At 46.1% G+C, this 15,243-nt stretch overlaps 1 protein-coding gene across 1 annotated transcript in view; it reads left to right on the top strand.

Moving 5' to 3' along the window:
- The window catches only part of capn15 (calpain 15), a 119,904-nt gene that overhangs the window by 86,308 nt on the left and 18,353 nt on the right, over positions 1-15,243 (top strand). Inside the window, exons 2-6 of the mRNA XM_086001023.1 lie at positions 1,225-1,433; positions 2,554-2,737; positions 7,774-7,997; positions 8,853-8,978; positions 9,795-9,947. Of these exons, the coding sequence (XP_085857149.1) occupies positions 1,225-1,433; positions 2,554-2,737; positions 7,774-7,997; positions 8,853-8,978; positions 9,795-9,947 (896 nt within the window). The remainder of the gene's footprint in view (positions 1-1,224; positions 1,434-2,553; positions 2,738-7,773; positions 7,998-8,852; positions 8,979-9,794; positions 9,948-15,243) is intronic.

The raw sequence follows: 15,243 nt of genomic DNA, 5'->3' as shown, positions 1-15,243 counted from the left end.
GTATCCAGATGTGGTCTAACCAGAGCTTTGTATAGCTGCAGCAAAACTTCCTCCCCTTTATATTCTAGTCCTCTAGTTATAAAGGCTAACATTCCATTCGCCTTTTTGATTTATTTTTTGTACCTGATTGCTACATTTTAGTGATCTGTGTACATAGACCCTTAAATCTCTTTGGACCGTCACTGTTCCTAGCTTTTAACCATTTAAAAATACTCAGATTGATCCTTTTTTTATCCAAAATGAATGACTGGAATAGAAGGTTATGCTGATAGGGTGAGATGAAGAGGAGTGGGAGGAGGCTCATGTGAAGCATAAACACCGGCATAGACCACTTGGGCTGAATGCTCTGTTTCTGTGCTGTAGACTCTATGTAACTCAGACATTCATTCTCCAGAAAGGGTAACTGGATGGTCATCAAGTTATTTTTTTCCTTTCTAGCCATTTTCCCTGCTGGCATAATGATGTGTCCCTTCCCCCCTCTTATCTAAGGCTGCTCTATCCCATTTCTCCTTTTGTAGCAATGCACCTGCTTTGGACTCTCACTGTTCCATTATTAAAAGATTTTACTTAAAGATTTTTGTAACAGTGAAAATAAACTTACAAATATAACAGGGACTTAAGTTTGGGATTAGTATTAGAAGTGTAAAGGGAGAGGTTTCTTCCACACACAGGATATTAGAAGATGGAATGCATTACCATAAGGAACTACTGAAGCAGTCAGTAATGGCATTTAACAGGGTTTAGATAACCCTGAAGGAGACAGTTACGGGGAAAGAGCAGGGTGTGGGATTGAGGGAGTTTTCTCCCCAGCCTGTGGAACTGTACAGCGCTTCACAGGCTGTGTAATCAGACAAAATTTGACACTGAGCCACACAAGGAGATATTAGGACAGGTGACCACAAGCTTGCTCAAAGAGGTAGGTTTTAAGGAGCCATTAGGAAATGTGTCATATTGCCCAATAGATGATTCTCGATCTGATTTTCCTTCCCACCCTCTGGAGTGCCATCTGACCTCCACCTGGTTCCTCCTTGTGGTGGCCTGTCTGAGATAGGGAGCTCGCTGTCTCAGGGGGTTGTGGGCAATAGGAAACCCCTATGGTCTGTTGATGGTGTGAAACATACTCTGCTGCGGGGTAGAGCTGAGGGGATTGTATGCAGCACAATATTTTGCTGTGTATTTTTTATCCTGCCTCCTAAAAGAAGTCCAATGCTCTCTCTCTTTCAGAACAACGTGAATTTTGTGGATGACAGCTTTCCCCCAGGCCCGCAATCTGTCGGGTTCCCGGAGGGCGACAGTGTACAGCAGAGGGTGAAGCAGTGGCTGCGGCCCCATGAAATCAGCTGCAATAATTTCAAAGATCGGAGTGTCAAATGGTCCGTCTTCAGGACCCCGCGTCCGTCCGACATCTCACAAGGGCTGCTGGGGAATTGCTGGTATGTGCACAGGTGCAGCTGCTGCCTGGGCAGTTTGTAGAGTAGGTCGGGCTAGAACCTGCAGCATTTCCATGCATGCTGTTTGGGTGGCTGCTGCTTACGTTATTCCTTCTGAACTTGCTCTGCAACACCGACTTCAAGGGTAATTTGCAGTCTTTTGAATTTTTTTTGCAGTACCGTCACTACAAACAGATCTCGGCATCCCCTGCCCAGATCATACTGAGTTTTGATCCGTCTCCCATGGACCAGTGCTGCTTACACCACAGATTCTCAGCGCTGTGTTGGTGGGAATTGTGAAGCAAAAGCAAAAAAATGGAAATTTTCCCAATTCTGTTGCTCAACTTTGCCTTCCTTTTGACCAGCTAGCAGTGCAGCAGAAGCCAGCTAAAGCCTTGGCTTTGTCCAGTTGCTGCTATAAAGCAAACACTGTACGACGTCTGTCGAATTAATTTCCGCCCAAGTTAATGCTTCCTGCAAATAAACATTCCCGTTGTGTACTGTTACATTGGGTAGAATACAGGATAGTGTCCAGGGTTCCCCCACCCATGTGACAAGCTCCCTGTCTTGGCTGTGCTGTCGGGACGTGAGGGAGGAGAGGTAAACCTGGGTACTTCCCCACAACTTACCCCAGGCCACAAGCTCGCATCCCCTAAATGCTGGCTGAAGAATGGCACTGGAGTCAGGTTGCCCCTCCCCCATGACCATTCTGTGTTGCTACAGAAGAAAACTTTTAACCATTTTCAAAATCAACTCAATTGATGCTAAGTTCAAAAAAAAAGGAGGGAGGATTGCAGCATATATTTTTAAAATGAAAACTGCAAATGCTGGAAATTTGAACAAAAAAGAAAACTGAGGTCAGTCAGCATCTGTAAAGTGGAAAGCTTTGGATGGGAACCTTCTTCAGAGCCATTGTTCCGATTTTAACCAGTCACTCTCTTCCTAATACTGCCTGACCTACATATTTCCAGTCTTTTCTGCTTTTATTTCATTTACTTCAGTTTTGTGGATCATCACTATTTTAGTGTGTTTTTTCCCCGCTTGTTGAGATGTACTGCCTATAAAATCCTGCTGTTTAGTTTTGCGGCCTTTTCTCTGCGTGACCTCTTGCACTCTGTACCAGGTTTCTGAGTGCACTTGCTGTGCTTGCTGAGCGGCCTGAGCTGGTAGAGAGGGTGATGATCACTCGGACTATCTGCCACGAAGGAGCCTACCAGGTACGGCTGTGCAAGGACGGGACCTGGAGAACGGTGCTAGTGGATGACATGTTACCGTGCGATGAATACGGCTATCTCCTCTTCTCTCAGGTAAGAGGGCTTTCTGCTTCAGTTTGTCTTAAAACAACACGTGATCCCGTCTATAGTTAATTGTATGCATAGAATCAAGCAGGGTTTCCTGTTGGGAATATGGCGCAAAGGCGACTAAATGGGGTTGAGGTACAGATCAGTCATGATGTAATTGAATGGTGGAACAGGGGGGCTGAATAGCCTCCTCCTATTCCTATCTCAAACAGCTCTTATCCAAATTTTGCTACTTTTCAGTGTTTTTCCTAAGTGTTAATTTTTCGGTTGGTATCCAGCTCAAAATTAAGCCTGTTCGGTTTAGAAATTGTACCTTTTGTCTGTATGATATTTTGCTTGTGTAATCAACTAGATTTATGGTGTAGAATAAATTGTATTCACCTCACCAGTGGGTATGAGTAACAAATGATGAATCTTCAGGTAATTATGGATTCCCAGTGGAAAGAAATTAGCCTATTTTTCAAATGTTGCACATTAAGCAAAGTTTCAGTGATGATTAAACAACAATGGAACTGGCTGCATGTGATGGCGATGATGGTGTTTGCTGGTGTCGATGGTGTTTGATGGTGAGGATGGTGTTTGACAGTGAAGGCGGTGTTTGACGGTGAGGATGGTGTTTGACGGTGACGGCGGTGTTTGACGGTGACGGCGGTGTTTGACGGTGACGGCGGAGTTTGACGGTGTGGATGGAGTTTGACGGTGTGGATGGAGTTTGACGGTGTGGATGGAGTTTGACGGTGTGGATGGAGTTTGACGGTGTGGATGGAGTTTGACGGTGTGGATGGAGTTTGACGGTGAGGATGGAGTTTGACGGTGTTGGGCGGTGTTTAGCGGTGAGGACGGTGAGGGCGGCGTCTGGCGGTGAGGGCGGCGTCTGCCGGTGAGGGCGGGGACTGCCGGTGAGGGCGGGGACTGCCGGTGAGGGCGGGGTCTGCCGGTGAGGGCGGGGTCTGCCAGTCAGACCGGTGTCTGCCGGTGAGGGCGGTGTCTACCGGTGAGGACGGTGTCTGCCGGTGAGGGCGGTGACATTTGGCCAGAAGAGTTGGTGAGTTACAAGCCCACATTGCTGACAGTTGCTGCTATATCTGCCATAAAGATGGAGCAGTGAATGGTCCTTGCTCTGCGAAAGGTTGTTTCTTATTTATCTTTGGTGCAACAAATCACTACCCAGGCTTTCTGCCTATCCTATGCAAGTACAAAATGGGATGCAAGTCCAATTACTTTGATATAGCTGGCATTAAGGAAAATGCTTATGGTTGTTGGAAACCAATCATCACAGCCCCAGGACACGACAAGAGTTCCTCCGAGCAGTGGCCTCAGCCCAACCATCTTCAGCTACTTCATTGATGACCTTCTCTCCATCATAAGGTCAGGAAGGAAGCTGCTTGCTGAGTATTCTACAGTATTCGGCTCCAATCACAACTACTCCGATAATGAAACAGCCTTTGCCAGCCTCTAATAGGATCTGGACAACAGCCAGGCATGGGCTGACAATGGCAGGTAACATTCACACCCCATAAGTGCCAGGCAATGACCATCTCCAACGCGAAAATGCCCAACCACCTCCTCCTGACCTTCAATGGCACCACTGTTGCTGAGTTCGCCCAGTATCGACAACCTGGGGTTAATCATCGACCAGAAACTTAACTGGAACAATCATAGCAACAATGTGACTACAAGAACAGGACACAGACTGGGCACTCTGTGATGAGTAGCCCACCTCCTGACTCCTCAAAAAGCCTCTTAAGCCAGGAGTGCAACACACAAGGAGTTCCTGCATCTAGGACAGAGCAGATTGCTTGATCATCGCCCCTGCCCCTGGACTCAATATCCACCCCCTCCATCACCAGCACACTGTGACTGCCGGATATAGGATCTACAGGATGCACTACAGCAACTCACCAAGGTTACTTCGACAGCACCTCTCTCCCCTGCGACCTCTACCACCAAGAAGGGCAAGAGCAGCAATGCTGTGGGAACACCACCAATTCCAAGTTCCCCTCCAAGTCACCCACCATTCTGACTCAGACAGGTATCGCTGTTCCTTTATCGTTGCTGGCTAAAATCCTGGAACTCGCTACCTAATGGCACTGTGGGAGCTCCTTCAGCACAAGGTCTGCAACTGTTCAAGAAAAAGATCCATCAGCTTTCTCTGGGCAAGTAGGAGCATACAATAAATGTGGCCTCGGCAGCATTTTGCTGTTGTTGTAGGTAGAGCTCAGAATGTGGTGAAAGGAGAAAATTGCATCCTTTCAAAAAAAATGAGTCAGATAGTTGATTGTGTATAATAGTGCTGTAAGATGCTTGGGAAAGGTCCCTGATCCTTTCATGGGAATAATTCCGATTGCGTCGAGCAGTTTTTGTGTTGCATTGTGAAGTGTTGATAAAGTAAATGCCACTGCCCAAAGAGTCATTCTAAAAAAAAATCCTTTCTCCGTCCTGCCTTTTCTGACCTTAATTAGCAAGTGAAGTGCCACGAATCTAACTGGGACACTAAGTTCTAAATCACTCTCGTGAGATGCATGTTGTGTCTCCATCATTTATGTACTGATTGTTTTTTTGCAATGAAAGCCTCCAAAGTGCTCAGGTAACTCCATCTTACTGCGCAAAATGGTTCTAATGTCATTCTTAAATAGACAGCATGGGTGAACACGTTTCCTGCCTACAATTCTCTTGCTGATGACAACTTCTACACTAGGCTAGCAGTCATAATCATTTAGAAATTGAAATCTTTTTATAAAATTGTATATAAAAAAGAAGCTACTGGAGACCTTTAGTAAAGAATTTTCTGTAGCGTGCAGTAGCACAGCGGGGCATACCATAATAAGCTGTAAAATGAAGTTAATGCTAGACAAGTGACAACTGATGGACTCGGTGGTGCAATCGAACTGATTCACACATTAATCGCATTAATTTGGTTAAATGTGAATTCACTTTCATAGTCGTTTCAGTCCAAAGCAGTGTGCTCCGGGTGCTCCGGTTTCCTCCCACAGTCCAAAGATGTGCGGGTTAGGTTGATTGGCCATGATAAAATTTGGCCCTTAGTGTTAGGGGGGATTAAATAAGTGGGGTTACGGGGATAGGGCTTGGGTGGGATGGCTGTCGGTGTAGGGACCGGGTGCTAGGGTTTGGATGATCAGCCATGATCTCGTTGAATGGCGGAGCGGGCTCGAAGGGCCGAATGGCCTACTCCTGCTCCTATCTTCTATGTTTCTATGTAAATGGCAGGAACATTGAATGTACAGTGTAACAGAGCATAGGATACAGGCTGCTGGTTACCCACTAACAATGGCAGTTTTTGGATTAACAGTGATTAAAATAGCTTGTATTTTTACCAACAACAATCCTAATGAGCTGTATTCCAGTCACCAGAACTACAAAATAGACCTCATTGCAGTCAGTTCCTACTCCAAATCTTCCTTCTCTACCCTCCTCTTCATTTTCTTCTGTTTTCTCCGTTCCTGCATCTCCGGAGGAAGGCAAGCTGGTGGATTATTTGTCAATGTTACCGCTATCCATTTGTATAGTGCTATCATTGTTTTTTATTTTAACTATTCCTACCAGAACTTCTTCCTACATAACAGCCGTTGGTGTAATCCAAAAGATGTGACAAGGCACAATTTAAATGCAAGACGTTCAATACTTCCTCTTTGTTCAACCTCAGGACACAAGTAGGTTTGCTGTCACCCATGCTAGATTGTTCCCAATGGTCCTGTTCTCACAGCGCTTGCCCATATTGCCAGTAGGCCTACTGTAATTATCTGCCTTACAGACGGGGCAAAACCTGTGATTTCCACCAAAAGCTGTTCCTGAGTTTCACTTGTTCTGAGAAACCCCAGTGCTGTAGTTTGACGCCACCTCTGCTTTCCCCCGTTGAAAGGAAATGTCAGGCTGTCGATCTGCACAAAGCTTCAGCTGTGCACTTGGACAGAACAAGAGCATTTATCCAACAGGGCAGAGGCCTTCCAGTGGGTGGGAGCAGAATTCATATTTAATTTATAAGAGGAAAGTTTTCTGCAGATTAAAGTAATCCATCTGTGAACTTTGGCCTGAATTTTGTCAGATGTTAATTTGAGGGCATCTCCCGAGATGCTAATGTTTCCTGTCCCATATGTGCCCAATTATCCAGTTTGCATAACAGAAATTCCACCAATTACAATGCATGATCTGAGGTCATAAGTTTAGAGGGGACTATACTTTCTACTTGAAGTTAGCAGCAGATCATTAATATTTTGATCCTGTTGGTTGGCGGTGTGGGATAGCAAGGTGGCTGTCTGTGGGCTACAGGGAGAATCGAAGGGCGTTAGCTTAGTTCAATCCTCTCAGTCAGCACAGACAGAGGGGAGAATATCAAATATCTGAAGAATGAAGGTGTCTTTTAATAAAATCAAAAGTACACAAGGAGCATACTCTTCATTTCTGAGACTGTCTGGTGCTCTCCAGCAGTTTGCAGGCTGTGCACATCATCAGGGGATGTTGTGTCGCTATGGTAACAGCCTAAACTCCCCTGTACTGTTCAGCAACATCGCACTCTACAACTTCCACTCCCTATTGCCACCGAAAAAAGTCCTCCTCAAACCTTGGAACAAGTAGAGTGTGTGGGGCTGAATGTATGAACGGGGCTTCAGCACTTTCAGCTCATCGGGGCAGCTTCCACGGGATAAGATGCACAGGGATTACACTTTTGCAGCCCATTTTTATTTGCTTGTTCTAGGTGTTGGGTAAATTCTAAACTTGCACAGGTAAAAGCTGCTGCCTTTGCAAATGCTTGGCAGCTGTGCCTTCAGCTGCCTAAACCCTGGAATTCCCTCCTTAAACCTCTCCACCTTTCTCTCCTCCTTTAAAACGCTCCTTAAAACCTCTGGCCATGTCTGTCCTAATATCTGGACAGGTGTCAATTTATGTTTGATATTGCTCCTGTGAAGCGCCTTGGGATGTTTCATTACATTAAAGGCGCTATATAAATGCAAGTTGTTGTTGTTTGCCAATGTTTGGGAGGCCTTTGCGGAGTGTACCAGACCATGTCCTTCTGTTGTGAACAGGCCCAGAGGAAGCAACTGTGGGTTGCACTGATTGAGAAAGCTCTGGCCAAGCTGCACGGCTCCTACTTTGCCCTGCAGGCTGGGCGGGCCATTGAAGGACTAGCCACTCTGACGGGCGCCCCTTGCGAGAGCCTGATGCTTCAAGTCAGTTCGACGAATCCACGCGAGGAACCCATCGATACGGATCTCATTTGGGCCAAAATGCTGAGCTCGAAGGAAGCCGGGTAAGAAAGATTACACCAATTGTTTTTGACTCGACGTAAATGTTGATTGCATTTTACCAATCGATAATCTGCAATTCCTCACTGTATTTTTAATAATGAATATCCACATGCACACTGCTGCTGTTTGGCTTGAATTAGTGAATGGTGTTCCATTGTATGTAATGTAATGAATCAGCAGAGGAATGCATTATTAAATAAAAATAGCTTAGAAGCATTGGCCATCCCAAGGCTTCGAATCCTCAGCAGTAGAGATTTAAGTCAACTATATATTAAAGCAGATTATCACCTTAGTGGGGAGATTTTGGGCTCACTCAGTAATCAGCTCTGTAAATGACAGTATGACAGCACTGTCGTATAGTGATGACTAATTAATGCCAGCTTCAGAGGTTTATTTTTAATATCCTTAATTGAGAGGTGCATGTATTTGGTCATTTGATGACATTATCATATTGCTGCAATCTCCAGGAACTGGAGCAGTCACAGAATAGAATCATAGAATGATACAGCACAGAAGGAGGCCATTCAGCCCACCGTGCCTGTGTCGGCACTTTGGTAGAGCTAGCCAATTAGTCCCACTCCCCTGCTCTTTCCCAGCAGAGTGGCTCCCCCTCCCCTCGCCCCCCCAGCAGAATGGTTCCCCTCTTTTCCCAACAGGGTAACCGGGTGGGCTACCCAGTCCCACCCACAGGATAAAGCCAGGCACTGAGGTCTTTCACTCAAAGTTTTTTCTAAAATGTTACCTCGAACTTGCAAAGGTTTTTCTAAAATGTTACCTCAAACTTGCACTAACCATCCATGCACACTTTTGCCTGAATGTCTTTATTGACGCGTGCAACCCTTTTCTCAAACGTTTAGGTTTTTGATGGGTGCGTCTTGTGGAGGTGGAAACATGAAAGTAGACGACACAACGTACGAAACCATGGGCCTGAGGCCCCGCCATGCGTATTCCATACTGGATGTCAGAGACGTACAAGGTTATAGGTGAGGGCTGCTGTGGCACAACACAAAATCAAACCTTCCATCTGCTGTAGTGTAACAATCCTCAAAACCAGTTTAAATACTCTGTTGCCCCTCATGAAAGAGCAGACCCTTTATTAGTTCCTGCAAATGTTATCCCTCCATGGCCTCGCCCCTCCCTATGTCTGTAACTCCTCCAGCCCCCCCCCCCCGAGATATCTGCGCTCCTCTAATTCTGGCCTCTTGAGCATCCCTGATTTTAATCGCTCAAACTTTGGTGGCCGTGCCTTCAGCTACCTAGGCACCAAGCTTTGGAATTCTCTGCCTAAACCTCTCCACCTCACTACCTCTCTCTCCTCCTTTAAGATGCTCCTTAAAACCTACCTCTGACCTGATATCTCCTTATGTGGCTAGGTGTCAATTTTTCTTTGATTACGCTCCTGTGAAGCGCCTTGGGTCATTTCACTATGTTGAAGGCGCTATATAAATACAAGTTGTTGTTGTTGCCCTGGTCTGAATCTGGTCGGTTGGATTCAAGGGTTAAATATAGAGGCGGGATCAGCAACTCTATTTTATTTTATTTTATTTTATTGTGTTAAGTTTTTACAGCCCACCAGTAATCTTCACAATCTACAAGAAGCACTTTGAGATGTTTTTCTGTGCTAATGGCCTGGTTCAAATGTAAGATTTGGAAGATTGTTTGGATGTGGCAGACATTTAGAAGGGAGCATGTCATGTGGAGCCGGCATTAAACACTGAGTCCTTGGGATACCAGGCATGGTCCGTTCCTTGGTGACGCGGGAAAATGGTCTTTTCATCAAAGTTTCTGTTTCTGCCCAGGCTGCTGAGACTGCGGAACCCGTGGGGCCGCTTTTCATGGAGTGGGAACTGGTCGGATGATTGGCTGCACTGGCCACAGCACTTGCGACATGAGCTGATGGCGCACGGGAGCAGCGAGGGCGTCTTCTGGATGGAATACACCGACTTTATCAAGTAAGAGGACAGGCTTTGCGTGAAAAGTTGGAGCCATTATTTGCTCTTTATCGTAACAAGCTGCTTTGTTTTACGTTTCCACACTCCCATTGAAGTATTACCAGCTATCAAACAACCCCCAGCAAACATTCTTTTCAGTCTCCTCTTCATTTCCGAGCTTCTCCGTACAACCTATTCCCATCAAGCTTGTATCCATTAATGCTTTACTTATTCCTAACTGCCGTCATGTTTTCCCTTGAGAATTCCCGATATAACTGGAAGAGGAAATTCGGCAACATTGCAAAGTAGTGAGGGCAGGAGTATTCAATGGAAATAGCATTTATATTCTTGTGTGACAGTAATAGATGTGTCTGAAAACCACCCTGCTGATGGAAGGTTATAATGCGTGAATACTAAAACCAACCCCGAGTGATAGAAGCGGGATCCATTCACCCAGTGCACTTGCCTGGGCCTCTGCTGTATGGAGACACTGAGTGAAGCCCAGGTGCTGACCAGGTGGGGGTGGTTGGCAGAGACCAGGTGGAGAATTCTCTAGGCCACAATTTTATCCTTTCTATCGACTGTTGTTTAGAGCACTATTTGGATACAGTTTACTTGCCTTTTTTCTCAGTTGGGCATTGTGTGTGCTAAAGGAAGACTCAAAACAGCAGAACCAGAGACAAAACCATTTAATTAATTTTTTTCATTCACCCTCTGAAACTGTAAGTTTTGCTGTGATATTGTCTAGATTCCTTGGTTATGTTTCAGCCTTGCAACACACTCCGATGAGCCATCATCCTCTGTAGCACACTCCCAGCCAACTAGAACCACACATTTGCCAATGATGCCGCTTAATAGAATACAGGCTTCCGAACATGATGAAATTAAATAGGCCAGTTGTAGAGTGGAAATGATTTACAAGTAATGGAAGCTTCTGCTGGTTCATGTGTGACCTCTGTGCAGCTCACTGGGCTGGAACGCAGTATTGCTGAGATCTGGGCATGAATCCAATCCAGACATATGGGCTGAGAGTTCTCCCTCGTCGGTGGCTGCTCAAAGGTGGAACTGAAGTAAGTTAGGGCGGCTTCAATGTAGCTCCTAACCGGACACAAAGGGCAGGCTTTTGTCTGCAGATATAAAAATACATCATCTTGGAGCATTCCCATTGGGAAACCCATTGATGCTGGACATGGTGCTGAGAGGGGAAAAAAGAATCATTTAGAACTTAGCTGCTTCTCCTTGCAGGCCGACCACACTGTTGGTCAATGGGGACGGTAAGTCCCAGCATGGGGGAGAAAAGTTATTAAGAAAAACTGGCCGGAAACGCCTTAAAACATGTTCATCGCTGTGTCCTTTAAATTAACTGCTGCCTATAATACTCCCTAGCATCCTGGTTTCCTGGGCGCAGTTTATGTTTGATGTCCTACACAGCCCCAAGTTGGGAAATTGCAGCCTGGTTCTGTGTGTCTGGTTTTACTTTTGAAGAGGTTCCTTTAATTCAGTCATTAGTAATACGTTTTTTTGAGGCTGGCTACAGCCAGAATCTTATCCCAAGCTCAGTGTGAAACAAATATTGCAGGTTTCGTCAATTGTCTGCAAAGCTGGAGGGAGGAGCCAATCTATTTTCCAACAAGCACAGACTCTGTGATTGATTGATTTGTGATTATCAGTTATTTTTGAAAGTGGGCGACTGGTATTCAAGTCTCGGAATTCCAGGTAACTGTTTGGCGATGCTTAAGGAGCTGGAGCTATTTGAATCACAGAGAGTCAACTTGGAATTTGCAACTGATGTACTTCAGATAGCACAGCTCCAACACAAGGAAAGAAATACTGTGTATACAAGAGTTATTTACAGGAGAATAGCATAGCATTTAGATTGTGACCCTGGTCTCCCTACGATTGTCCCCAACCTAGTCCCTGCTACCAGGAAATAAGTATTCCATTAATTATTACATTTAAACAGGTCTATGTAACCTGAGCTTTTCCCGTGTCCACTTGCGTGCGCACTTTGGCTACTGCTCCGGACCCGAGCTATTCCACTTTCCCCCCCTAATTTCCTTTTCTCTCTATCCCTCCCTGCCCGCACTCTCCTGTCATCATGCCTCCTTTCATCTCTCCTCTCTCTGATACACTGCCCTCCCAAATCCCTACCCCAATCCTTCATTACTCTTCAACCTTCCTACACTCCTGCCGCTGTCCCAGGCTTGACTCCCTCTTAGATAAGCCCACAGCTTCCCCCTCTGCCTCTCTTGGCATCCTAAGAAGGGCCCATCGAGGCACTCGTCACTGCCGCCTTATGAGCAGCAACCCCAACTGTCCCATCCTACTCTCTCGCCGACCTTCCCTCCCACCGTGCCCACTGGGGGCAAATCTTACCAATCTCCTCCCAATCCAACTCCCCCCCCCCCAGAGCTGACACTGTGGACGCTGACAGTGGGTCAGCCATCATTGACCCTCTCCGCATCTCCCTCCAGAATGTCCGTTCACTTGCGAACAAGGCCCTTGCCATCCATGAGCTTATCGTGGATGATTGCATCGATATCATGGCCCTGATGGAAACTTGATTGAGGGGTGATGACACCTTACCCTTAAATGAAGCCTCCCCACCTGGTTATACCTTCCACCACTTGCCCCGCTCAGACCGTGGTGGTGGTGTGGCTCTCATCACCAAATCACACCTTGGTCTGTCCCCCTATTCCTCCGGCACTTTCTCCTCCTTTGAGCATCTCACCTTATTCCACCCCTCTCACCTCTCATTTAAAATTCTTGTTCTCTACCGCCCACCCAAGTACCATAAAAACTTTACTACTGAGATATCTTCACTGCTTTCCTCCCTCAGCCTCTGCACCGAATGACTTCTCATCCTTGGTGATTTTAACCTCCATCTCAATTCATCATGCTCTCTCTCCTCTGAGTTCACTAGCCTCCTATCCATCCTTAATCTCTTCTTCCATGTAAACTCCCTGTTGTAAATCTCATCATAAAGAAACTACTCATGAAATAACACTGGACGGCCAGCGGGTGGCGCTGTCCAAGGAGTATAAATACTCGGGCGTGGGCCCAGCTTGCCCAGGGACATTTTGTAAGACAGGAACTAGTGAAGTACAACTAGACCTCCATGTTCTGAAACAAGTTGATTAAAGCCTTGCTTTATACTCAAACCAAGTACGTAGTGAGTTTTATTACGTCAATTTAATCAACTTGATATCGACTCCACGCTTTGGGTGATTTCGGGAACAGCCAGCTACGACTTGAACCGTAGAAGGGAACTCGGACGAAGTAATCAATCCATCATGGAGAAACTACTCAGACCCGCCCATCTCAACCTGGACCCGAATTCACTTACAGCTGCTAAGTTATGGAAACACTGGTATCGTACCTTTAGCAACTTCCTTGAGGAGTGTGGTGAGAATGTTCCTAATAAGTTACGAATGCTTGCTAATTATGTATCCCATCATGTGTTTGATTATATCGAAGACTGTAGACTATGACGCCGCTATCCAAATACTGCAGCAGCTATATCTCAAGTCCCCAAATAAAATTTTTGTTCGGCATCTACTGGCCACAACTCGACAACAACCCAGGGAATCACTTGACGAATTCCTTCAGAAACTTCGCAGGCTCAGCAAGGATTGGAATCTTAAAGCTGTTACAGCTGAACAGTACCAGGAGGAGTTAATTCGTGATTCCTTTATTAATGGGATTGTGTCTCCCTTCATACGTCCGCGTCTGTTGGAGAATAAAACCCTCAAGTTACAGGCTGCCTATGACCAGGCATGTTCTCTGGACTTAGCAAATAGGAATGCAGATACCTATCTTTCACCACTTGCACGGGCTGCTGCTATCACTTTTAATGACTCCTTCGATAGGCCCCGGGCGGATGCCCTCACGGATGACGACTACAACCTGGCTGATGACAACCCTACCCTAGAAATCTTCACTGATGACGACCCTGCCCTAGCGGCATCTTGGCAATCTAGAAGGAAGTGTTTCTTCTGTGGAGGTGTGTTCCATTATAGGAAATTTTGTCCTGCTCGTAACGCAACCTGCAATCATTGCAGCAAGAAAGGTCACTTTTCTAAGGTATGCCAGTCAAGAGCCTCTGTTAGTAAGAAAGGCCACTTTTCTAAGGTATACCGGTCGAGAGCCCCTGTTAGTTTTGCAGCTACTATCTATAAAACTGCTCCTCCCCCAAGAGCCACGACTAAGGTTACAGCTGCTATCCATGAAACTGCTCCTCCCCAAGAACCACTACTAAGGTTACAGCTGTCAAGGGTAAAACTGCCCCTCCTCCCATCACAGCTGTTTTTCCCCAAAGTCTGTCCCATGCAGCCACGAAGGTTTCGGTAAATGGACACATTTTGAGCGCACTAATCGACTCATGCAGCTCTGACAGCTTCATTAGTGAGCGGCTGTCAGTAAGTTAAAACTGCGTATTTACCCCTCGGACAGGGAAATTGCAATGGCTCTGACGACACTGACCACCAATTCTTCCGACTTTTGTCTTGTCGACCTTATTCTCAATGGCCGCACTTATTTCTCCACCCGGCTCGGGGTGCTCCAAAACCTATGCGGTGATGTGCTCCTGGGACAGGATTTCCAGAAACAACACAAAAGACTCACTTTCGAGTTTGGAGGGTCAAAGCCGGAGCTTACTATTTCCAAAGTACCGTTTTGTGCGCTTTCGGCGGCTTCGCTCGACGAGCCCTCCTTGTTTGCCAATCTTTCCCCCCAATGTAAGCCCATAGTCACTAAATCACAACGTTTCAGCCAAGATGATCGATCCTTTATTGAGGCAGAAATCTCTCGCCTTCCAGCTGACGGTATCATTGAGCCATGTTCATCTTCCTGGCGGGCTCAAGTCGTCGTTGTTAAAAATCCTCTGAAGCAACACAAGAAACGTCTTTGCACCGATTACTCGCAAACTATTAACCAGTATACCGACCTGGATGCCTACCCACTACCATGCATCAATGACATGGTCAATAACCTTGCCAACTACAAGGTATTTTCAACTTTTGATTTAAAGAGCGCATATCATCAAGTGCCGTTAAAGGACTCTGACAAAAAGTATACGGCCTTTGAGGCCAATGGTCGGCTTTACCAGTTTTGTCGCCTTCCATTTGGGGTCACCAATGGGGTGGCCGTCTTTCAACGGGCAATGGATAGCCTAGTCAAACAGGAGAACTTAACGGACACTTTTCCATATCTGGATAATATCACCATTGCTGGTCATGACCAGAAGGAGCATGATGCCAACCTCCAGAAATTTCTTGACATTCTCCGTTGCCGCAACTTAACCTTAAATGAGTCCAAA

The sequence above is a fragment of the Somniosus microcephalus genome, chromosome 11 (assembly GCF_052327205.1).
Source record: "Somniosus microcephalus isolate GS21.2 chromosome 11, FLI_Smic_1.0, whole genome shotgun sequence".
Lineage (NCBI taxonomy): Eukaryota > Metazoa > Chordata > Chondrichthyes > Squaliformes > Somniosidae > Somniosus > Somniosus microcephalus.
This window is presented reverse-complemented; position numbering and strand designations above follow the sequence as displayed.